This window comes from Silene latifolia, chromosome Y (genome assembly GCF_048544455.1).
Source record: "Silene latifolia isolate original U9 population chromosome Y, ASM4854445v1, whole genome shotgun sequence".
NCBI lineage: Eukaryota > Viridiplantae > Streptophyta > Magnoliopsida > Caryophyllales > Caryophyllaceae > Silene > Silene latifolia.
In genome coordinates, this window is record NC_133538.1 from 369,929,356 (window position 1) to 369,956,818 (window position 27,463).

The 27,463-nt window shown below is 37.2% G+C and overlaps 2 protein-coding genes across 2 annotated transcripts; both read left to right on the forward strand.

Moving 5' to 3' along the window:
• The first annotated feature begins 6,147 nt into the window (after nt 1-6,147).
• Nucleotides 6,148-7,540, forward strand: LOC141631828 (uncharacterized). Its single transcript, XM_074444448.1, has 2 exons — nt 6,148-6,158; nt 6,913-7,540. The coding sequence occupies exons 1-2, from the start codon at nt 6,148-6,150 to the stop codon at nt 7,538-7,540; spliced, it is 639 nt and encodes a 212-aa protein (XP_074300549.1).
• Nucleotides 7,541-17,220: 9,680 nt separating this feature from the next.
• On the forward strand, nt 17,221-17,853 carry LOC141631829 (secreted RxLR effector protein 161-like). Its single transcript, XM_074444449.1, has one exon. The coding sequence runs from the start codon at nt 17,221-17,223 to the stop codon at nt 17,851-17,853; it is 633 nt and encodes a 210-aa protein (XP_074300550.1).
• The last annotated feature ends 9,610 nt before the right edge of the window (nt 17,854-27,463 follow it).

The window sequence follows — 27,463 nt, forward strand, 5'->3', positions numbered from 1 at the left end:
GAAGAACGATGATCATAGACTAACAAGGTCCGAGATCGGAGAAGGACTTTTAAGGCTCTAGAGTTTCAAGAGGGCTCACTAGGTCGCTCCATCTTCCGGTAGAGAAAACAAACACACCGAGTCTTGGGTCGCTCCATCGACGGATCCACGGTGTAATCATCTCTGGGTGTCTTTGCACCATTATGGAACTTGAGTCCTCTCTTGGCCAACTTGTCTATAGCTTGAGCGGGACTGAATCGAGATAAAACTACCATTGTCCCTTCCTTGTGGCATCAAGTTCTCCACGCGTTCGGGCGTTCGGCTAGGTTGTGGAGCGAGTTCAATATCACCATCATGATCGCGTTAAATCCCGGGAAAACACCACGTCCATGTCCACCTTCCTTCATCTTCTTCGTCGGAGGAAATAAAAACAAAACATAGATTCAATGCTAGTCATTGATTTTGCAGGAACACATAAACTAACATTCAAGTCCTTATGGTTTCTACCCATCTCTCACTAAATCATTTATTTAGTAAAATCATTTATTAGGCATTTTCCTAAAGATCAATGTGTGAGCGTCGGGAGCATGATGCTCGATACCAACTGTAATCCCCTATAAAATCTAGTGCAAAACAGTGGCGGAAACACTGTCGAATGGGATTAAATACACAAAGATAAAAGTTCTAACTGTTATAAATTGAGAATGTATAAAATTCTCAAGGATAAAATTAAATGGTTAAGTCTAAACAAATGCCACTTTTATAAAAAGGGCGAAAATAAAATTCCTCAAAAGTGTTAAAACTAAAAACCATAAAAGAAAGCGAGAAAACAGTAGGATCTCGCAAACTACTCGCTAGCTCACACAGAGAATCCCCAGCAAAGCTAATACCTGTCATGTTATAAACATAACAGCCACAATCAGTGGGGAGTAACTCGACGTTCTCCCAGCCATATCACATGATATAAATGTTACAGATGCAAATAATATATCAAAGTAATTGAAATGTTATAAAACATAAGTAACAAAATATGATTACCAAATCACGTTAACCAACGTGCTTTGCATGCTTAAAAGCAAAATTCCTCAAATGATAGAATGGAAATAATATAGTTCGGGCTAGATATTCACTTTAGCTATACTCCTTGACACATGCAAGCATCTTACACTAGTTTCGGGAACTCGGTGTCACGCAAAGGTGACCAACTCCAAGTTCGCTCACTAGACAACAAGCTATAATAGGACACGTCTTACCACGCAGTCTGCGAAGTCCTAGTCTAAGTACATGTACATGACTCTACGACAATCTGCATCGCCCGCAGGATACCCAATCTTATAGCTGTATAAGAACCCGTATGCCTTAGTTTATTATTCTTTGCCTTTACTTTCATTATTCCAAACTTAAAAGTATTCCAAGTGATATAGTATATTATTCAAATGGTTCGTAAGTGAACTACACTTTTATTTTCCTTGAATTAGAAAACTTAAACTTAAAACCAAAAGTATAAAATTTATTTAAGGACTTTAAATAAATTAAGTTACTGAAATTAAACTTTAAAGACCATCCTTTGACTTAAGGTACTTTAGTAAAGACTTATTACTTAGGCTTTAATGAGACGGAGCTCTACATTAGTTTATAAAACTGAACAGCAGTATTGTAAAATTTATAATTAATTACAGAAAAATCTAAATGACGCAAGGCCAATTTTCATGGTTTCCTATAGCTTTTATCTACAACTTTCATGTTTTGACAAACTTTAAATTAGGAACGTATCAGGGGTCTAAAAATGCATTTCTAAAAACTGTCAGAAAACGTCACCCATAATGTTTCAGTTCATAAATCTACTTTTAGAAAACATTTTAAGGCAAGGCATAATTTTAAACATAACTAAACATGATAAATATTCATTGAGAAAAATATTAGCTACTGTATCAAAAGCAAAATATCTTTTAAAAATGAATCTTTGAGAGAAGTCAGAAACGCGTTTTACAGACGAGCTGTTCACAAATAATTTATTCTGACCAAACTGTAAGTTTAAATCTTATGAAAAATTTTATACAGCCTCTACACTTTAAAATAACAGGAGTTTATTCTTTACACTTTTGCAAATTCGAAATATAAACAGGTGATATGATTTTTACAAACAGACGAACATATTTGACAGATTTAACAACGGTTTCCATCAAACTTGTAAAATACACCATAAATCGAAAATAATGATTGAAGACCTACAAATTTATACACAACCTAATGCTCCATGTCTCTGCCATATACTAAAATATTGTAAATTTACAATTTTATTTAATATTTTTAACATAATTAAAACTGAACAAATCGCTATAATCGCAGAAACTGCGTCAATACTTTAAATTACGAAATAAATATTAAAACTCCAAAATAATTACCACGAAAATTCATGGTATCTTAAAATCAACTATTAATTCCAGAAAAAAAAAATTTACATCAGTTTAAATTATAAAAACGAATTATTAAAACCCTAATATCAAAACCATCGATTTGATCATAAAACTTGTAAATCAACCAAAATAAATTCCTATTGACAAAATAAAATTTATACATAGTCAAAATAGATTATGGATATCAAGAGATCAGAAAGTAAAGGTTTCGAAAATCATATGTATCAATAAATCTTTATAAAACCACAAAAAAAGCAATAATACATACAACTACAACAATTAATCAATGCAATACCGAGTAACGTCGTAGTTACCTTGTTACGAATCCGAATCCACATATGCTAGCATTTAATATCTCCTCTACAAACCCTTAGAAAAGGATGAACGGATGATGAGGAAAGGTCGATCGAAATAAAGAAGCAAGAAGGCAAGCGCGTACGTAGATTAATTTGTAAAACGGAAATAAAGAAGCAAGAAGGTAAGCACGTACGTAAATTTTATTTTTGCGGAAGAACGGCGGAAGCGAGGTTGCTCTTATTATTTTTTGTAAAAGAGAAGTTATGAATAGCTCCTCTTCAGTCTTCACGGTTCAAGTGAGAAAGAAATAAGGAGACTTGAGTCTTCTAAAACACTAACATAAGATGCTAATAGGAATAGGTCAAAGTGGTTACAAAAGATAAGATGGTTAGCAAATAAATAAGAAAGAAAAGTGTGACAAAATGTATAGATCACACGCACCAAAAGACCAAGGGCAATTTCGAAAATGGAGAATAAAATCACCATTTAAATAGAAGTCGGTCCGTAAATGAAATTGGACTAAAAATCGACTTAAAAAGTAACTAATTAAAATATCAAATCAAAACCATAGATTAAGGAATAAAATTAAATCTCATTAATATAGATAAAATATATGAGATTAGAAATTAAAGAGAATAAAGGATTTCAAAAGAACAAATTCCGAATTCCAACAAATTAACTCGGAGTAGAATTAGAACACGAATAAAATGAATAAATAAGGCGAAGCTGAAATAGTTAGAAATAACAATAATTCTCGAAAACAAGGAAATATTCGAGACATAAGAGAACTCAAGAATTCAAAGGAAGAAAAGAAATGGCTCACAGATAAATTCCGAGTCATACAAATCAAATCGTAATCGTAAATAAAATACGGTTACGAAAATAGATTACAAAAATGGCGGGTGTTACAGAAATACTTTATTACAGTATAATATTCATAAACTAAATATTGCAGAAAATAATCATTATGCAACAAACAACTCGTAACTATAATCTCATGATTAGTCACGGCTTCAACAAAGTGATAACGGCAATTCATAAAAATCTAACTGCTATTAATATCAGTACAACATGTCGTGCGTTTGAGATGAACATCATGCATTATGAAATGGCATCACAGAATAAAGGCACACACATCGACACACATGACATGCGTAATTTTATTATTACATATCACAAATATCAGAGATACGAAAGAAAACTTATCTCACGATGCTTTTACACTTTAGTTGCCCGAATTAAATTCAGTTTGCTCAATATGAGCACGGTTTCATAAGACAGCAACCTCGCGTATTTGAAGCATTTTAGATTTCGAATCCAACTATCAAACTTATAAACCCGAAGATTTGGCCTTCCTAATCTACTCCATCGTTCCACCACAAACTTTTAGAATTCACGAAATGACGATCATTGTAACATATTCCAAATTTCAACACCCTCTCGTTTACCGGGCACGATCCAAATATAACCAGATTTCACTTACATGGATGTTATACCGCACGCATCATCCAAATGTGCCATAAATTGCAAGAATCAATCTTCATATCACTCTGCACTGAGAACAAGCAATATTCACACATGCACAACATCAAAATGTTGCAGATAAGAAATGCATCTTCTCACGCCTCTTCTGAAATTAACACTCCCATTGTCATTTCCTTACCATTTGCGATTTCGAAAATTGTTCTATTAGATTGTTAGAAATTTGAGTATGCACGAATAAGGATTGACAATAATTAACCACACCGAATCGAGTTCGCTTTCCTAATAGAACAATTCGACCCTTATTTGTGGCCGGGTTAAACCGAATTTCCTATTGAGATAAGACGGTGTCCCTCTGATTTTGGGCACAAGCCAAAATCAAAGAAGTAATTCAGAAGTATTGTGTGTAGATTGTTAGATTGTTCAATGATGCAGAAGATGAGATTGTCTGTGTTCCAAACATCTTCAACCCATTCTATTTATATAGATATGAAAAGGTGTAGGGGGGTGTATTTGTGAAGACTAGTAACTTTTCATAATTTTCGACATATTAAATGTCTATTGTGGGAATTAAAACCCGTCAAAGTTTCCCGGGCATTGCCCCGAAGCCCCCCGTCATAGTTGTTCAAATGAAAACTATTCCGTAAATTCATAAATAATTATGCTAGTGTACACTCCGTACTTACCCGAACTTACATTATATTATAACGAACTTACCTATCTACGAACCAAATCCGAATACGCTAAAATAAACCGGTAATTACGCTTAAATTACCAACAAACGCATGTGTCTTCAATGGAATAATCTTTCGCATGTATGGTCTAGCATTTATAGGATACCAAACGGTAAGTGTGGCATATATGGGATCTTTGGTGCATAAGCAACCTGCAATGGTGTAGATTCACCTTAATATCTGTGCATGAATGTTTGTGCTACAATAGCAAAAAGAGAATGCAAGGTATTTTGGGCGGATGGTATGCTCGTACTGACATATTAAATTCCCAATAACAATTAATCCGCATCTTATAAAGCCCTAATAATTTCAATAATTATGATCAACTAACAAATCAATCTTAATAATTGATAAAAAGAAAATTGTAACAAATAATATTAACAATTGAAAAATAACTGAATTACTTAATTGATTAGTGAATTGAGATCCATTATTGGAATCCTTTGACCAATTAGATTAGGTTTTCGAAAGAGAGAATAATTTGATTATGTTTGATGGTAGAAGGGTATTGGAAGGAAAGTTAATGACAAAATGTATGTGAAAGAGTAACATCCGTATGTGAAAAAGTAATTCCGCCCATCTTAATTTTTTTATTTTCGGTTCAAAGTCCATGTCAAACAATCCTACATTCCTACTTCAGCGTAGGAAGAGCTGCTACCCTTTCTTGTTTTCGGAATTGAGATAATCATCATAACAAGAGACATGTATCCTTCCTGTTGCCTTAACTGATGCGGTTTTTTTTTACATAGCAAAAAAAATCGAATCTGGGCTGTCGAGACTTGCGACAATCTGGATTGGAACGACACGAGTGCGAATGTTCATCTCCTTCTCATTAATTTGACTTCATGTTTTTGTCGTCTCTAACTCTTTTTGAATGTTTGTGTGTTGATGGTCTTCTTGTATTTGTGAATATAACACCCTTGTAATTCACGAGAGAAATTTTGCTTTTAAGGGCTTGCTTGGATTGAGGGTAATATGAGGGGAATGAATAGGGGAGTAATATGTGAGGTGTATTTCTCATGTTTGGTATACGGTTAATTATTCACCTCCTGGAATTATTACCCTTGTGAAGGGGTAATACATTACCCACCCTCCCCCCTGAGTAATGATTAAGGGAGTAAAAATCTACTCAGTATTCATTACTCTTATGCCAAACATATCATCAAACAACTCATTACCCCACTAATTAATTTCCCCAGTAATTATCGTCCAATAAAACTTACCCCCATAATAATTCCATGGATTCCAGGCAAGCCCTAAGTATTGAAAAGAAAGCTTTGGCCCCGTATAGTTGAAGTCTACTGACTCACTCTTGTAAAGAGATGATGTCGAATAGAATACCACTGTCACTAATAAAATCCAAACAAGGGCTGAATTCCGACCTTTCAATCGTCACGCTATATGTAACAAGTGTTGGTGATTTAAGAGTAATTACCGGTTCATTTGGCGTAAATTAAGGTTGGTTCGTAGATGGGTAATTTCTAAATAATATAATGTGAGTTCGGGAAGTACGGAGTGTCAGCTTGCATAATTATTTACGGGATTACGGTATAGTTGCCGCTTCGAATGACTATATAAATTATAAATAGATAAAAGGATTAGAATGAAATTCACAGAAAAATTTCCATCTTTTGCATCTAAGAAATTATAACATACTACATAAAATATTTCTATATTACGTCTCTGATTTTTGTGCCAAAAATCAGAGGGCACCGTCTTATCTCAGTAAAAAATTCGGTTTTACCCAGGTACTAAAATGGGTCGAATTATTCTATTATAAAAGCGGAGTCGATTCGGTGCGGTTTTATTATCAATTCCTTTTCGTGCATATACAATCTCTAACAATCTAATAGAATAATTCCGAAATCTGTCAAGATGACGAATGGAAAGCAGATGACAATGAAAGTTAACAAATAGGAAAAGTTTGAAGGTGTTGATTTCAGAAGATGGCAGAAGAAGATGCACTTCTTATTGACGACTCTGAAAGTGGTATATATTTGAAGTACACCCTGCCCTGAAGTGGATGAAAACAGTACCGTGGAAGAGTTAAGGAAGAGGAGCAAATGGGATAATGATGATTATATTTGGAGAGGACACATTCTTAATGGTATGTCTGATTCCCCCTTTGATATTTATCAGAATTTAGAAAGTGCAAAAGAATTTTGGGATCAGTTGGAGTCTAAATACATTGATGAAGATACATCCAGTAAAAATTTTCTGGTTGGAAAGTTTATGAATTTTAAGATGTGTGATGCTAGACCTGTTATGGAACAATTTAGTGCACTGTTGCATATATTGGGGCAATTCATTCAACACAATATGGAAATGCCTGAATCCATTTCAGTTTCTAGTATAACTGACAAACTTCCACCACAATGGAAGGAACTTAAACACACACTGAAACATAAGAAAGAGGATATGTCTCTTGTTGAACTTGGTAAAAGTTTGCGCATAGAAGAGTCGATAAAAGCTCAGGAATCTGGAAAAACCAAAGATACAAGAAAGACTATGTCCATCAATATGATGGAACTTGGTGAAGGTTCCAACTATGACAGGAAAGGAATGAAACGCCCACAGCCTAGTGACGACAAACCAAATAATCCGGATAAGAAGTCAAAAACGGGATGTTAGATTTGTGGCAAAATGGGTCATCTGAAAAGGGACTGTAAACTTGTAAAAAAAGGAGCAGGAAAAGGAAAAATGAAAGTTGCACAAGGGTCTAAGGACCAAGGTGCTCCAAAACAGCAAGGTAATAATCTTGTTTGTGATTTTAATTTGAATGAAAATTAAGTATCATGGATTCATGAAGCATGTTTCATGCAGGATGATGACTTATCATGGTGGATTGACTCGGGAGCCACTAAACAGGTTTTCAAAGATCGTGGATGGTTCACCAAGTATGTGCCCGATGAAGATGGGTCCTTAATCTACATGGGAAATGAGTCAACTGCTCAAATTCTAGGAAGTGGCGAAGTTATATTAATACTTAGTTCAGGAAAATCAGTGTGTTTAAAGAATATTTTACATGTTCCTAGTGTTCGTAAGAATCTAGTTTCTAGTGGTCAATTATCTAGATGTGGTTATAAACAAGTGATCGAATCTGATCGTTATGTATTATCTAAGTCGGGTGTGTTTATTGGTTTCGGATACTTATGCAATGGCATGTTTATGCTAAACCTTAATAATGCTGATTTTATTGGTATGAATAAAGTTAATGATGTTATGGTTTGTTCTGAAATTGATTTATCTTCATTGTGGCATGCTCGTTTAGGCCATGTTCATTATAAACGAATGGTTTTAATGTTTAAAAACGATTTAATTGCGCCAATTGATACAACTACAAGGAAATGTAATTTTTGCATGTTAAAAAAAAAAAAAACAAGACAGGCTTTTTCGGGAGTAAAACGATCATCGATGATATTAGAATTGATTCATAGAGACTTATGTGACTATCATTCTACTCCATCTTTAGGAAATAAAAGATATTTAGTAACTTCCATTGATGATTGTACTCGTTTTTGCTATGTATTCTTGTTGCATGCAAAAGATGAGGCATTGAGTCAGTTCATTCTTTTTATGAATAAAGTAGAGTTACAACAATCTTCTTTAATAAAGAATATGAGGACGAATAGGGGAGGAGAATACTATGATGCTGCCTATTTCGGTTAATGTGGCATAATACATGAGAGAACCGCTCCGTATACACCACAACAAAATGGTATAACGGAACGGAAAACAGAACTCTTAAAGAAATGGTTAATACCATGTTATCTTACTCAGGTTTAAGTGAGGGATTTTGGGGAGAAGCCATGTTAACGGCTTGCTATTTACTAAATAGGGTCCCAAATAAACAAAACAAAGTTACCCCTTATGAATTGTGGTATAGAAAGAAACCAAACTTGAATTATCTTCGAGTTTGGGGATTTCGGGCTATCGTTAGACTACCCGATCCCAAGATTAAAACATTGGGAGAAAGAGGCCATTGACTTCATTTTTATTGGATACGCTATGCATTCTAAGGCTTACTGATTCTATGTAATAGAACTAAATGATGCAGTGTCGGCACATACCGTTATAGAATCTAGAGATGCCACCTTTGATGAAACACGTTTTTCATCTATACGAAGACAAGGTATGAAAACTCTAACTAATGTTAGAGTAGAAGGTAACGAAATTGATAAACTTAATCATGTTATTGTAGAGCCTCAAAATAATACCCTTGAACTCCGTAGAGGTAAAAGAATCAGGAAAAAGAAATCTTTTAGACCCGATTCCAAACATATTTTGTTGAGGGTTCAAGGGATGAAGTAGGATTCCAATATACTTATTGTTATAATATTGATGAGGATCCTAGAACATTTGATGAGGCTATAAATGATGAAATGGATTCAATTTTAGAGAATAACACTTGGGTTTTAACTGATCTCCCTCGTGGCTGCTGTAACACCCCCATACTCCAAGTGCCTTACCAGGACCACTCAGGTATAAGGATGCCACCATCTCGGTTACCCGAGGCATGATAATCATAAGACAATGAAGAAACACACTTTATTGAATAAGTTTAAGTGATTACATTACAAAACCAACTGTAAGCAAAATACAACTGTTCTCAAACTATAAACCAACTGAAAGGAACTGTCCTAACAAACACAGAAGACTAAAGACTACGATATGTGATGACTCCATCCCCGGCACTAGATCCCACGCGTATCCAAGATATACACCTTGCAATCGCTCACCACCCCGAATGGATCACCACGAGTTTTAAAACATTTAAACGGGTCGATACTAATCACACAATTAACATACATGTCACAATAAGATAAGCGGACCTTAATCGTCACACATACACAACCAACCCAACTCCAATCATCTCAATCACTGACATCCCTTTGGACCACCCCGATGGGGGACCGCAGCCGTTCCCACCTAAGCCCCGCTCATCATACCGAGCGATAACCCTGTCCCATTAATGTGCACATCCCCTTCCATGGCGGGTTCCACGAAGGGCGAAACTAGGGCGTGAGATCACTCCCGCAAGTGACCCCACTCGGTAGAAACGCATCTCGAGAACCATCAACAAACACAACCACAATCACAATCACAATCACAATCACAATCATCATATCAAACAACTAACTATAGCACATCACCAATATCCCATTATGGGACTAATACGAGTAGGAAATCCTGCACGGAAAGCAACACAATCATCGGACGATCTAGCAAAATCTCAAAACCTCTCCTTTACAAATCCATCTCCTATCACATAATCACATAATCACATAATCACAATCTAACCTTAACAAATCATAAAAACCCCCAATCCCAAAATTAGGGTTTAACCAAATCAAAGGAAAGACAATAAAAAGGGTACATAGATCTTACCCTTGACGCAAGGAACTCAACGGTATAAACAACGACAAGAACTGACCGTCCCGAACTCCGGAATTGCTAAGAATGCGATTAGGAAGATGAACTTGTTGCTTTCTCTCTTAAACAGGGTTTTAGGTTTTGTAAAAGTGATTTGGAAACAATGACGGAAGTGTTTTATACTTTAATCGCTTTATTAACAAAACCCGACAAAACAGCCCCCGTAAACCGGCTACTCGATCGAGTAGCTAAGGTACTCGATCGAGTGCCCCCTTACTCGATCGAGTACCCTAGTTACTCGATCGAGTACCCCACAGTCGAAACTATTTTATTTCGCAAAACTCCCTTACTCGACAGAGTAAGGCCTACTCGATAGAGTACCCCAAGACTCATAAATACGGAGTATTACAGTCTTCCCTCCTTAAAAAGAACTTCGTCCCCGAAGTTCAACCCATACATGAAAACAAACATACTAACTCGATCAAGACACAACAACGTGACTAAGAACTCAAAACAAAACTCCAACCCAAACATGAACTCGTAACACCAACTCCACTAACTATTCCTACCTCCACAACATGGCTCACGATATCGTATCCACTCCATTATATCTCTCTCAACACTAACTCCATACACTACCAAAATACTCATAACATCAAACGGAATGTTACATTCTACCACCCTTAAAAGGAACTTCGTCCTCGAAGTTTACTCGGACTCATAACACCATCCTCCAACCACAACATTATATAAAATATTCTCACACTTGAAAGCATCACACTACTACAAGCACGGCCATGGCCTTTTATAAGTATCATCCACAAAACAAATCCCTCCTTTACGCTACGCTAACACTCTACTTCCAATTATATTACAACATGCACCACCATGAAACTCTCTTTTATCGCATCCTACTCCTCTTAAGACAAATGTTACGTCCTCGTAACTCACTAATACTAAATCCTAGCTATATCGTGTCATTATCCTCATCACCATCGCATGTCAAAGATAACCACTTATAATCTAAACACTCGCCATGCACATATCCAAGGTTCTCTTACTTAAACATTCCTCATACCTCAACTAATTCGCCACACCACCTAACCTATACCTCAAAATCTTTATCTTAACCCAAAACTTCAACTTTTCCACATTACCGCAACATGACATACCTCTCTATATAAAGCACCTATCTCCCAAACGCATAACTCACGATCCACACTTGTTACGTACACTCACACTAGACCCTCCAGTTCTTTCCTTCATTACCGCAAGACTCATACATAACCTAATATGACACTAATTCCCCCAACACCCTACACTCACTGTCCCAACAAAAGATTATGAACCACCTGCAGCTTTCAGATCATTACCACACATGTCCTACGGACCACTTGTCATTACCATGTCTACTAAAGTCTTCTCTAGAACAAGATCAAAATTACTGTAACAACCTCTCACAACCGTGTCCCATCAATAGAACATCACTATACCCTGACAACAACGGAAACATATACGACTCTATTTCATGTCATACTATACCCTCATTCCCAACTTAACTTGGTAAAGAAAACATCAATAAACAAGACAACCTGCTGTCTGCAGAAACTGAAACTCGCAGGAGCAACATCAAACAAAACAACAAACTATGAATAATCGGTATGCACTTTCAAACTCGAATCATAATCATCCCGCCTACTCCACCACAACCGGTGACGGCATCACAACACCGCCACCAACAGCCACACCGTAGTGCGAAAATACCCGCATCACAACATTATGTACCCTGCCCGGATCACCACCCGAGGCACCACAACCACACCGATAGACATCACAACTGCATACGATTCCCATAAACACTGACTAAGCATAACTTCTCAGACAAGAAAACTTACTCAAATCCACTTTATTAAATCACCACGCAACATATTATATGGATAAACAGATAAGCATCTCATGAACATCATCTCTACCATTTCACGGAATACACATGTGTTATTAATACACATAAAATTATAACTAGCCATGTCAAATTAATCAAGTTATTACCTTTTTGGATATTATTCAATTAAATTACCGTGTCCAACCTATATATTACAGAACATTCATAAAACAACTTTATAATTATCACACCATACCACTTCTTATGAGGTCGAAACCTCACACAAACATTTACACATATCATAGACCCGTAATCACAACCAACTAGTCAATCCTGATCACGTAAGTTACCACTCAACATAGGTTACCTGTCGCCTGAGCTTAACTCGTATACACCTCATAACATATTCTCCCTTTCGCATATCCATCACCCTCTGCCAAATGTAGCCACACCATTAATGCTCAACTACTAACAACCGCCTCATATAACCACATCTTATACTCTTTCATAACTGTACTTATCAATCTGGTCTCTGCAAAATCAACCTCTTTAGAATTGTTACCTTTCTAATATACCATTACCCATAACCACTAGTCACAAACCATAACACTACCGCCGTCCGGGCATCAAACCTCTCACACTCATCTCTAAACATCACGATTTGTTTCCTATCTTTGGTTGACATCCCAAATAACGAACATCCAATCCATTAACAAAATTACCTCAACATTCTTCCCAATACTATCCTTAATTGTATCATCATCTAACTCTCCACCAAAAATCTCGTATCGTGCAAATACTCCACCAACTTCATACTCCTTTAATTCCTCGAAACTCATGATTAATCATGTTGTCCTGAAACTTCTGTATAACCATTAACTTACTTACTCTTGATAGTATCATACATCTCGACAATTCCTCAATTTTATGTCACATAACTTCGGTCAACATCTTCCTAGTTTTACTCCCCTCATTCTTTTCTTTTACTCTCGGCAATTCAATTAACCATAAAACTCCTTATTACTTCTTCCTAACTCTTTAGTGTTCCGGTTACTTTCTCATTGCTCCAAGACTCACATCTCATTATTTTATATCGATATCTTCTCACTCTTTCTTACCATGGATTTTCTCTTATTATGGTATCCCTCACACTTGCCACTAATCTATCCATAAAATCAACTTTCACTGTTCAAACAATTGCATCTCCTTTGTACCTCTCTAGAAATCAAAATTCCTTTCATACTGTTAAATGCCCAAAGAAATCACATGTAGTTTCATCTCTTGATAAACCAAATCTCCCAAACTTACTCACTGTGTACAAATCTACCTCGCGACATGTCTCCATAAAATTCACTGTATACCACTCTTCTCAACCCCTTTAAACGAACTTTCACTACATATATCCTTAACCCACACGACTCCTAACTATCTCCCTCCATAATTCTTTACACATCTCAAGCTGCCACTATCCACCTCCTTACTTTCAATCTTTTTATTCTCACGTTCCTTAGACTCACATCATCCCTTGCCCACATTCACTTACTCTTGCATTATTTAACACACACTCATATCACTCATCTCATCTCAGAAAACATGCTCTATGTCTCAATTAAGCCATAATGATCTTTCTTGTATTTTTCCATTACTCAAAGACAATGACCACATATAGCTCATCTCCTCCCACCAAACTCATACTCGCCATAAGGTGCCTCTCACCACCCCATAGATTGGGTAACTTACGTATCAAGACCAACTCACGTGTAAAACAATACAATAAGAAGTAGAATAGCAACTTTGAATTAAACATAATATGCACGAATGTCAAAAGATAAGCATATGACCCAAAACAGGGGTCACTAGATCGAAATGCTGAGCCACTCGATCGAGTAAGGGACTTACTCGATCGAGTAGGTGAAGATCCGAAGCACGTAAAACAAATCACCAGGGCTACTCGATCGAGTAGCTAAGGTACTCGATCGAGTGCCCCCTTACTCGATCGAGTATCCTAGTTACTCGATCGAGTACCCCAATTCTCAGCACTGTCCAGGTTTCGTAAAACAGTCATAACTCACTCATTACTTGGTCGTTTTGGGCGTGTGACCTATCGTTAGAATCGTAAAAGGACAAGCTATCACCTCCAATTGGAATCACATCAAAATCATTTATGAATCTCAAGTTATAACAGTTTAAAGACAACCTCTTTATAATCGAAAAACACAACTATTGATTTTTACTTCCCAAACGACTTAAACAACCACAAGGTAGACAAAACGACTTCGACTCATAAAACCAGTATTGCTAATCATATGTTACTATGTTCAAAAGCCAAGCAACAACATTCATCATGCACATAGATTATTGAACTTGTCAATCACGATTTACCCACATGCTCTTATTTTATAACCTCACGTACACAATAACATAATGTACGACATGGAATCCCCTATTCACATGTTACTAACATAGCAAAAGTAGAAAATCCACTTCCATCACATAAACATGTCCTCCACATGAATTTCATATTCTCATGCAATTCCTTAACTCATCTTTTCAACCAATTCAAAACAACATTACAAACCAACCGTCTTGCAATTCATGTATTCAATCAATGACAATTATAATCATATCATCATTATCCTTCACTACACATCTCACATCCTCCACATGTATACATCCATTGATTCATACAACACCTTACTACATAGATACACAACACACAAAGTATGCACATAGCGATCCCGACTCATATCCCATGTGACCGGTTCAAAATTGTAGGGCGAGTTCGCGACTTTAGGACGTCTCCCAAGTCTTTGCATTAGCTCCTACAACTTCTACCCCGGGTTCATTTTAATTAGACTCCCTAGGTTCATTAGATTCATTGGTTACAGGTTTCAGGATCGTCGCTCTGATACCATTTGTAACACCCCCATACTCCAAGTGCCTTACCAGGACCACTTAGGTATAAGGATGCCACCATCTCGGTTACCCGAGGCATGATAATCATAAGACAATGAAGAAACACACTTTATTGAATAAGTTTAAGTGATTACATTACAAAACCAATCAGTAAGCAAAATACAATCGTTCTCAAACTATAAACCAACCGAAAGGAACTGTCCTAACAAACACAAATGAAGACTAAAGACTCGATATGTGATGTGATGACTCCATCCCAGCTAGATCCCACGCGTATCCAAGATATACCGCTTAGCAATCGCTCACCACCCCCGAATGGATCACCACGCTTTTAAAACATTTAAACGGGGTCGATTAATCACACAATTAACATACATGTCACAATAAGATAAGCGGACATGCTTAATCGTCACACATACACAACCAACCCAACTCCAATCATCTCAATCACCGATCCGTCCACTGGACCCACCGCGCGATGGGGACCGCAGCCGTTCCCACCTAAGCCCCGCTCATCATACCGAGCGATAACCCTGTCCCATTAATGTGCACATCCCCTTCCGTGGCGGGTTCCACGAAGGGCGAAACTAGGGCGTGAGATCACTCCCGCAAGTGACCCCACTCAGCCGAGAACGCATCTCGAGAACCATCAACAAACACAACCACAATCACAATCACAATCACAATCACAATCATCATATCAAACAACTAACTATAGCACATCACCAATATCCCATTATGGGACTAATACTTTGAGTAGAAATCCTACCGAAAGCAACACAATCATCAGATGATCTAGCAGCTGTCTCAAAACCTCTCCTTTACAAATCCTTCTCCTATCACATAATCACATAATCACATAATCACAATCTAACCTTAACAAATCATAAAAACCCCCAATCCCAAAATTAGAGTTTAACCAAATCAAAGGAAAGACAATAAAAAGGGTACATAGATCTTACCCTTGACGCAAGGAACTCAACGGTATAAACAACGACAAGAACTGACCGTCTGAACTCCGGGAATTGCTAAGAATGCGATTAGGAAGATGAACTTGTTGCTTTCTCTCTTAAACAGGGTTTTAGGTTTTGTAAAAGTGATTTGGAAACAATGACGGAAGTGTTTTATACTTTAATCGCTTTATTAACAAAACCCGACAAAAGAGCCCCAGAATGGGCTACTCGATCGAGTAGCTAAGGTACTCGATCGAGTGCCCCCTTACTCGATCGAGTACCCTAGTTACTCGATCGAGTACCCCACAGGTCAGAAACTATTTTATTTCGCAAAACTCCCTTACTCGACAGAGTAAGGCCTACTCGATAGAGTACCCCAAGACTCATAAATACGGAGTATTACAGCTGCAAACCTTTAGGTTGCAAATGGATTTTCAAAAGGAAATTAAAAGTGGATGGTACCATCGACAAGTATAAAGATCGATTAGTCATTCAAGGATTTAGGCAAAAGGAAGGCATTGATTATTTTGACACCTATACGCCTGTTGCTCGTATCTCCACTATTAGGTTGTTAATTGCCTTAGCTACCAAAAACATTCTAGTGATCCTTCAAATGGATGTGAAGACCGCATCCTTGAATGGAGATTTAGAAGAGGAAATTTACATGAAACAACCGAAGGTTTCGTTATGCCAGGCAATGAACATAAGGTGTGCAAGCTAGTAAAATCATTGTATGGACTTAAATAAGCTCCTAAACAATGGCATCATAAATTTGATGAGACGGTTTTGTCTAATGGTTTTAAATTAAATCAGTCAAACAAATGTGTATATAGCAAGTTCGATGATGCTGGTAATGGCGTGATAATATGTCTATACGTTGATGACATGCTGATTTTTGGTACCAACCAAAGTCAGGTTGATCTTTGTAAAGATTTTCTATCATCTAACTTTGCAATGAAAGACATGGGAGAAGCTGATCTGATTCTTGGAATCAAAATCAAACGTAGTGACAAGGGGATTTCTTTAACGCAATCTCATTATATTGAGAAAATATTGAAGAAATTTAATTGTGAAATAGTATTCCAGCTACAACTCCCATGGATTCTAGCTTGAAACTTGTACCTAATACGGGTGAGCCTGTTTCACAACTCGAATACTCTCGAGTGATTGGATGTCTAATGTATGCCATGACTTGCATTAGACCAGATATAGCTCTTGCGGTAGGCAGGCTAAGTCGATACATGAAGAATCCTAGTACTCTTCACTGGCAAGCAATTAATCGTGTATTGAGGTATCTTAAAGCTACCAAGAATTATGGACTAACATATGTGGGTTATCCTTCGGTACTAGAAGGTTATTCATATGCTAGTTGGATAAACAATGTTGAAGATCACTCTTCAACGAGTGGTTGGGTATTTTTGCTTGGAGGAGGTGCTATTTCTTGGGCATCAAAGAAACAAACATGCATTTCTAACTCAACCATGGAATCGGAATTTATTGCCTTGGCAACAGCCGGAAAGAAGGCGGAATGGCTAGGGAATTTGATTTACGAAATTCCATTATGGCCAAAACCAATATCACCCATAGTTATACATTGTGATAGCGCTGCTACATTGGCTAAAGCTTATAGTCAAATATACAATGGCAAATCAAGACAATTGGGCTTTAGACATAGCTCGGTACGTGAGCTAATAACTGATGGAGTTATTTCAGTTATATTCGTGAGATCTCAACAAAATTTAGCTGATCATTTGACCATAGCATTAGAGAAGGACTTGGTTATTAAGTCGGTTGACGGGATGGGTCTAAAACTCGAATAAAATCCTTGGCGATAGGATACCTAATTCCCCTCTAATACAATGTTAGAGGCTGAATTCAATGTGCAAGGCTTATTGTTAAGAAATTAAAGAACACAATAATTATGTCCCTAGGTGTGTGCTTAGACTTGCATGTTATATGGTTGAAGTTTATCTTCTTAATTGATCTTTTGAAAAAGGGTGTTTGCAGGGATACGATGAAAAGAATCAACCTATATGAACATAAAGTTCAGCCGCTTCAAAGGAGATTGGGTTTGGCTTCTCAAATGTTCATGAATAGATAAGGGACACTAGGTTTGTAATTAAGTGTTGGTTTATGTAATTTTTAGAAGTAAATCAGTTTATGTGTGAGTTATCTTCATGTATTCAAAATGGGTAACAAGGGTTCAATGCTTAGTCACACCCCGATACTCGAATATTAGGAATGTGTAATTTCACTAAGTGGAAATTCAATCTTCGTGACATTTTCATTTATGCATAAATTGGTATGTTTGTTAGCTTATTTAAAATCTTGAATTACGCTTAAATGGGGGAGGAATGTTGGTGATTTAAGAGTAATTACCGGTTCATTTGGCGTATATTAAGGTTGGTTCGTAGATGAGTAATATCTAAATAATATAATGCGAGTTCGGGAAGTACGGAGTGTACGCTTGCATAACTCTTCAGAAATGCATCCCCCCTGTTTGCTTATCCCTGTTTCTTTTTCTATATAAATAGATAAAAGGATGAGAATGAAATTCACAGAAAAATTCCATCTTTTGCATCTAATAAATTATAACATACTACATAAAATAATTCTATATTACGTCTCTGATTTTTTGTGCCAAAAATAAGAGGGCACCGTCTTATCTCAGTAGAAAATTCGGTTTCACCCAGGCACTAAAAGGGGTCGAATTATTCTATTAGAAAAACGGAGTCTATTCGGTACGGTTTTATTGTCAATTCCTATTCATGCATATACAATCTCTAACAACAAGAACTTTGACTAAATTCAACAAGAACACCAAATCTTATTGTGACTTAAATTGAATCGTCAAGAGTAAAATTGCCGTTCCAATCATTGAAGTGAACTTGTGCTTATGGTGCTTGTCGTTTGTTTTAGTACAGCTAGCTTTTTTCGAGTTCGCAGCCAGTGTCACGGTAATTACCGGCGCGGTGTTTGATAGAGCACGCCACCTTCGCCCTTTGGTATGCGTCTTCTTTTTATTTCCGTCTGCCGCTTTGAGATATATTCACGTTCAACGTCGACTGTTTTAGAAGTTACTTGAGATTGAGTTTGGACAACCTTGATTTCATAGATGCAGTTGACCACATTTTGAACAATTCAACCTCCAGGCATGTTTGACTTCTTTTTCTAATACTTGCCTAGCTATACATCCTTGTCCCATATATTCACTTGTTTCTTTGTGTCTATGCATAATACAGTAACACTTTCATACAAATTCATCTTGAAGCTAAACTTCAATGGGCTTTATGATGGGGGACGCATGCTGAGGATGGGAATTTCGACGATGCGACGAGTGTGGTCATGGAGCTATGTGAAGATAGCGACGTCAGAGTTAATTGTCAGCGACTCAGCATGATGCCATGTGAGACGAACCCGTCAAATTCCGTTAGTTTTGAGTGGATTTGAAGGACATGTAATTCCAAACATGTAACTTTGACACCAATAATAGCTTTTGGAACAATTCTCTTCTCGTGGTTACAATATGCCCAATAACCCTTGCTTGTCTTGATTTTGTAGTGCATTTGCTGGACTTTTATAAACAATGATATAATGCAGATGCGCTTTGTTCTTTGTAATGTCAATTGTCACATTGCCAACGTACGGTAAACTTTTTTCTCAAGAGCTTATACAAATAATGTATGTATATTATATGCATATACATTGGCCCTTCTCTTGTTTGTATGTCTGCTGTTCGTTGGCGTTATGCGTGTACATGCAGGTATGATATGACGACTTCCTGTATTGCAAACTTTACTCGTCAACATTATCATGCAAGCAAATTTATTTGTTCACCGCCGAAATTATTGAATGTAAGTTCACAAGAAGGTACAGCAGTTCTATGTCACAGTATAGGTGACTGTGACACAGAACTTGATTAGGTACATGCGAGAAATAGCAAAGTGGAAGAACGTAAAAGTAAATGAACAAACAAACGACATTTTAAAAATTGGTTCAGCCTCTACTCCGAGGCCTACGTCCAACCGTTATTTTATTGCTTGTTTAGAAATTTACTCAAACTTACTAAACCCCTTACAATGAAAATAACTCGGCAACCTACTCCGGTTGCACTCAAACTTAAAGCTACTCCGCTTCAAGAGTTTATGGGTTCTATCTCAAGGTGTTACAGAATCTTGAATCTCAAGAGTTAACTAAATGAACATAGCTTGAGAGTCTCATCCGCAAGATCGAGAGAATTGAGATGGTTAAGGACGTCATTTTTGAATGAATCACCAAAAGGAGCAATGACTAGATCCATGCAAGTATTGAGTGGAACCTCCTCCTCAAGAATCTCATCTTCATTCACACTAGACATCTCTTGATGATATCGAGCCCTTTTGGTTGCCTTGGTTTTGGAACCGGATCCTTTCTTCCTTTGTGTTGCCTTGGGTTTTGGTGGGGTGGCTTCCGGTGTTTTATCATCATCATCACCGAAGATTTCAACCATCTTTCGCTTAGACCGGGTTCTTGATGCGGGTTGTGAGAATAATGGGTCAAGCCCATCTTCAAACACCTTCTCGGCATCACCATGATCCTCAACATTGATTACTTCTTCAACATGCATGGTCTTCTTTGGGTCTTCATCGTTTTTCTCAATGCCAAGAACGATTTCCTCTGCATCAGTAGGGGTGTTTGTTGCATCCGGCTTATCCGTTTCATCATCCTCCAATTGCTCATTCACTAAGTCTTTCAAAAGCACATCACCATCATTCTTTTCCGCACTTACATCAACAATCTTTTCTTTCTTGTTCTTATTATTTTTACCACCTTTCTCCTTCTTCTCTTTCGAAACTTTCTTTCTTCCTTTTGATTTTTTCGGACTTTCTTTTGAATCTCTCTCATTTTCTTTTGATTTTTCTTCATTTTCTCCCTCTAATTTTTCCTCACAATCCTTTGATTTCTCATTATCTCCCTCTGATTTTTCATTATTCTCTTTTGGATTGTCACCTTCAAGTTCCCCCTCTCTCATCTCACTTGATTGGACTTCCTGTTCACTTGACTTCATAACATCACTCACTTTTTCAATTTCTTCATCTTTCTCTGTCCCTTTAGAACCGGAGTTCTCTTCATCGGTGTCAAAGTCCACCTCAACATCTATTTTTAAAGAAATGGGAGGATTCCTACCTCGACCTCCTCTACCACGACCACCGCCTCTTTTGGCGGTTGTCTTCTTTCGTGCAACGGTTGATTTGAAAGTGGCAGGGATGGTCTCATCTGTTTTGGCAGCGATTTTGGGAGGCATTTTCTTTTTGGCAATATATTTTGGGTTAAATGTATTTCTGAGTTTGAGAACCTCTTTTGAGAACCTTTGTTTTGGGGACATTTTAAGAGAATGGAAAGAGAAAAGGTGTTGACGGTTTGGGAATTTGAAAAAGGTGAGGGTTGGTTATTGTTTAGTGGGTAATAGGGAGTCTTAGTGTGGGAACATGGAGGTAAATGAGGGTTTGGTGTAGTTAACAAGGTGAGTGGACGGTTGAGTGTTGAGAGTTTAAGACTAGGTAGTAGGCTTTTTAGGTGATTTGACATAAAGTAGTTTTGGTGGCTCAAAGCTATTAACTCAAATGCACAAGGAATTTTGATGTTCATTTTTCTCGACCCATTTGCATGCATTAGACGGATTAGCTTAATTTGTTAACACATAGTTCCATCTTCTAGTCAATCATTGAGGAAAATAATTTATTTTAGCTACATGTCACCTAGTAAACCAATTTCCGACTGAAGTCTTTCGAATTGTTCTCTTTCCAACGGTTTTGTGAAAATGTCCGCAATTTGATTTTCCGTTTTACAAAAGCTTAGACATATATTACCTTTTTCAACTTGATCACGTAAAAAATGATGTCGTATGTCAATGTGTTTAGTTCGTGAGTGTTGTATAGGATTCTTTGATATATTAATCGCACTAGTGTTGTCACAAAATATAGGGGTAGTCTCGAAAATAAGGCCATAATCATGCAATTGTTGACGTACCCAAAGAATTTATGCACAACATAGAGCGACACTCACATATTCACTTTCGGCCGTGGACAATGCAACGGTGTTTTGCTTCTTAGAAGCCCATGAAATGAGACACGGTCCTAGGAATGTAGCAATGCCCGAAGTGCTTTTCCTATCTAATGTATCACCGGCATAGTCCGCATCCGAAAAACCTACAAGATCAAGTTCGTAGTGAATTGGGTACCAAAGATATAGCCCTTGTGTTCTAGTCAAATACCTAAAAATCCATTTGACGGCTTTGAAATGTGATTCCTTAGGATTTGCTTGGAAACGGGCACAAGCACACACACTTAATTGTATGTCGGGTCGACTAGCGGTTAGGTAGAGTAAGGAACCGATCATACCTCGATACACCTTTTCACTAATGCTCTTACCATTTTCGTCCTTGTCAAGCTTGACTTTAGGCACCATTGGTGTAGGCATAAGATTTGAATTAGTTAACCCAAACTTACTTAGCATTTCTTTTAAGTACTTTTGTTGATGAATCATTGTTCCATTTTCACATTGTTTGATATGAAGACCAAGAAAAAATCCAAGTTCTCCCATCATACTCATTTCAAATTCGGAAGTCATTAAATCAGAAAAATACTTATAAAGAACATTGTTAATTGCTCCAAAAATAATGTCATCGACATATACTTGCACAAGCAACAGTTCATCTCCTTGTGACTTGATAAACAACGTTTTATCCACGGACCCATGTAAGAAACCATTTTCCAATAGAAACTTTGAAAGCCTATCATACCAAGTCCTAGGAGCCTGTTTTAATCCATAAAGTGCTTTATCAAGTTTAAAAACGTGGTTGGGACACTCATTGTTTATAAAGCCCGAAGGTTGTTCAACAAACACTTCTTCATCAAGGTATCCATTTAAAAATGCGGTTTTGACATCCATTTGAAAAAGCTTTATACCTTGAAAAGACGCAAAGCTACAAGCATTCGTATGGCTCCAAGCTTAGCTACCGGTGCAAAGGTTTCATCATAATCAATTCCTTCTTGTTGGTTAAAACCTTGCACCACTAGTCTAGCTTTATTCCTTACGATTTCTCCAACATCATCTAACTTATTGCGAAAGATCCACCGTGTACCAATTACAGTACGTTGGGAGGGCCTAGGGACAAGATGCCATACCTTGTTCCTTTCGAATTGCTCCAATTCCTCTTGCATTGCTATCATCCAGCATTCATCAGTCAAGGTTACTGTGACATGGTCTGGTTCAATTTGCGAGATGAAAGCATTGTGTGCACAGAAATTTTGGAGCAATGATCTGGTTTTTATTCCAGAGGTTAGGTCACTGTTTAGATTTGATAAAGGATGTGAGCTTTGGTGTTTCCATTTTTTGGGAACAAGTGGGTTAGAGGATTCGGTTTGTTCGTCTGCAATAGTAGAGGGGACTGTTATATGAGGATTGTTGAAGGAGGTGATTGTGGTTCGTTTATATTTAGATTGGGATGTTCTTCACCATCCTTGTTTCCCATGGATGAGATAGCATCATCTTGTGTAGGAGGACGATTAGTTCCCCCTGAATTTTGGACATCCTCCTCTTGCAACAGTGGCTCCAACTGTTGCTCAGCCTCTTCCACCACTTGATCCATATCATGTCGTGTCATACCAATCTCAAAATCGTCATCATATTCATCAACCTCATCATCAACCTGTGTGTTTGAGACAAAAATACTAGATTCGTCAAATATTACATGAACGCTTTCTTCCATTTTCATAGTCCTTTTGTTATAAACTTTATAAGCTTTACTATGATCGGAATAACCAACAAAGACTCCTTCATCACTGCGAGCATCAAATTTGCCAAGGTTGTCTTTTCCATTATTGTGCACAAAGCATTTACTACCAAAGCATTTAAAATGTGAAAGATTAGGTTTTCTTCCTCGTAGTAGTTCATAAGGAGTTTTCTCAATGATTTTTCTAATCATAACATGGTTGTAAATATAACAAGAAGTGTTTACGGCTTCGGCCCAAAAATTTTTAGGGACTTTAGAGCTAATGAGCATGTCCTAGCCATATTTTCAAGAGTTCGATTCATTCGTTCCACAACCTCATTTTGTTGTGGGGTTCTTGCGGCCGAAAAGTTATGACTAACACCATTCTCATTACAATAAGACTCAAATGACAAGTTTTCAAACTCGGTTCCATGGTCGGATCTCAATGAGACAAGTTTATAGCCAAATTTGTTTTGAACCTTTTTGACCTAAATTAAGAACTCATTAAATGTTTGATCCTTAGAACTTAAGAAGAGAAGCCAAACAAATCTTGTGAAGTCATCTACAATGACACAAATATAACGACTTCCACCTCTACTCACAACTCGCATGGGACCACATAAATCAATATGAATGAGTTCAAGAGGTAAGGAAGTGCTAACAACCTTTTTGGATTTAAAAGAGCATTTAACTTGTTTTCCTTTAACACAATCATCACAAAGTGATTTAAATTCAAACTTAATGTTAGGAATGCCGTCAACTAGATCAAGTCTCTTGAGGGTGTTAAGTGTCTTAGCATTTACATGACCAAGTCGTTTGTGCCAAAGCCAAGGGTCATTCTTTTGAACACTCATGCATGATAGTGATTGACCCGACAATGAATATAAGTTTTTCATATAGACATCTTTGACACGTTTACCTTCAAGTATAAGTTTTCTAGTTTTTCCATTGATGATTCAACATTCACTAGCAAGAAATTTAACAATATTACCTCGATCACATAGTTGTGAAATGCTCAAGAGATTGTGTTTCAAACCTTTGACAAGCAACACTTTGTCCACGCATAATGACTTTGACTTACCAACTTTTGCAATACCAATGATTTCACCTTTCTTGTTGTCGCCAAAAGTCACCATGCCACCATCGTAGGCTTCTAGCGAGAGGAATTGGTTTTCATCTCCCGTCATGTGACGAGAGTATCCACTGTCTAAGTACCAATTGCTGCTGCCCCTCACTAATGCCTATAAGAAATCAAACATTTAGTTTAGGAACCCAAACAAGTTTGGGCTCCTTCTTGACAAGGACCTTTTTGACTTCCTCTTTCTTGATCCACACTTGTTTAGCCTTTTTAGTGTTTCTTTCTAAGTCACGGACTCTTTTTTTACAACCATTAAACTCATAACCTGTTTTGCCACAATAGTTACAGATGATATACTCAGGAAGACCAGCATACTTTCTTCTTCGGAAGTCAATTTGGCTTGGGTTCTGATTTCGAGTGAAACAGTGTGTGATACTGTTGCATTTGAAACCAAGTCCATCTTTCTTTGCAAACTTTTCATATTCTTGTGATTGTTTCAAGAGAAATTCCAAAACATTCTGACTTCCTTCCCATTTTAAATAAAACATCTTAGCCTCATCTAGCTCTTTAGGCAGTGTTTCGATTTTAGCAAGATGATTTAGATTTAATTTACCTAAATTGTTGAAAGGTTGTTTTGCAAGTCTTGCTTCATCACTATGTAACATCCTAATTTGTTCCAATTGTTTATTATCCCTTTGACACAGTGAGAGGTCAGCTAGAAGAGAGTCACGTTCCTTAGTTAAGGAAGACACTAATTTAGTGAGAGTATCTATTTCTTTTCTTGACTCGGATGCCACAGTAGCGACTTCTGTGGCATGAGTTTGTTCGGCTCTTTTAGCAACTCAATTTGAACAAGAAGGTCATCATTTGATTTTTGGGCTCGTTCTAAGGCGCTTTTGACATGAATAGACTCATCATTCAACATTTCAGCAATTTTAATGAGATCGTCTTTTTTATTGTTGCAAGTAGCTAAGTCAATCAAAAGTTGGTCACGTTCTTGAGTTAGTGACGACACATTTCCTTTAGAACTGGATGCAACAGTGCAAGGATCTGTTGCACTTGTTTCATCGACCTTGTTAGCTAAAAACAAATTTTGTTTTTGAAGCTTCTTAATTTCTTTCTCAAGACTCAACATGGAACTAGGTTGATCATTCTCATTTAGACTTTCTTTTAAGATGACATTTTCCTCAGCTATGTCCACAATTTCTATTTGCATAGCTTCCAACTTATTAGTTTGGACACGACATTTATCAATAAATTGATTTAGGAGGAGACAAACTTTGTCTTTAGAGAAAGATCGAACCTTTTTCTTGAGCTTAATTACCTCATGGTCTGAATCAGAGTCTGAGTCCGCGGAGTGAGCCATAAGACACTTGATGTCTTTTTTCTTTGATGATTTGGAAGCACTTTTTGAGGAACTAGACGAGATGCTAAATTTGGCGTCTAATTCATCCTCAAGGACATCGTCCTCTTCAGAATCAGACATGCCCCAAATAGCACTCATTCCTTTGTTTTTGTAATCACGTTTTGCAAAGTCACGTTTTTCCTTAGATTTGATATCGTTCCACTTTGGGCATTCTTTGATTTGGTGACCTTTGTCACCACATTTAAAGCAACCAACAGTGGAGTTAGATCTTCTCTTAGGAAAACGGCGTTTACTAGAGTTGTTGCTATACCTTTGAGAGTTTCGACCATTTATCATGCCAACAATGTTTTTAGTGAACATTGCAAACTCATCATCTTCATCCTCCTCATCACTTGAGAGAGCATTAAGAGCGAGTCCTTTCCCTTTAGAGCTTTCACTAGAACGCTTCATGAGAATTAACTCGTGAGCCATAAGTGAGCCCATAAGTTCATCAAGGGTGAGCAAAGAATGGTCCTTAGCTTCCTCAATAGCCGTAACCTTCAGTTGCCACTTTTCAGTTAGGCTACGAAGGATTTTACGGACTAAATCCTTGGATTGAAAACTCCTACCTAAACTCTTAAGGTCATTGACAATACTAGAAAAACGTGAAGACAAACTATTAATTGACTCATCTCGTTTCATATTGAACATCTCATATTGTTGCATGAGAAGATCAATATGGTATTTCTTGACTTGTGACGTTACCTCATAAGCAAGGCTTAGGGTGTCCCAAATCTCTTTGGCCAAAGCACATCCAGATATACGATTAATCTCTTGGTCACCGATCCCATATATAAGAATGGACATGGCCTTAGAGTTTTTCTCGATTTTCTTATAGTCGGCCTCAACATACTTATCCTCACTTTTCAAAGTACTAGTGCCATCAGCATTAGTCACTTCGATTTTGAGGGGACCCTTTTGAATGATTAACCAACATTCATAGTCCGCACTTTTGACATAGTGCTCCATGCGATGTTTCCACCAAGCATAGTTTTCTCCCTTGAAAATGGGATACTTAGTGTGTTTTGAATCGTCCATAACTATAGGATCAACTCTTTGGATTTAACCAATATCAAGAGCACGAGGCTCTGATACCAATTGAAGAGTTAAGAACGATTAACACCTAAGAGGGGGAGGGAGTGAATTAGGTGTACCTTTTAAAATTTTTATCCTTAACTTGCTTAATTAATTAAC

Bases quoted from the DNA above. Each gene is read 5' to 3' on its own strand.
- LOC141631829 (XM_074444449.1), top strand. From the start codon at position 17,221: ATGACTTGCATTAGACCAGATATAGCTCTTGCGGTAGGCAGGCTAAGT.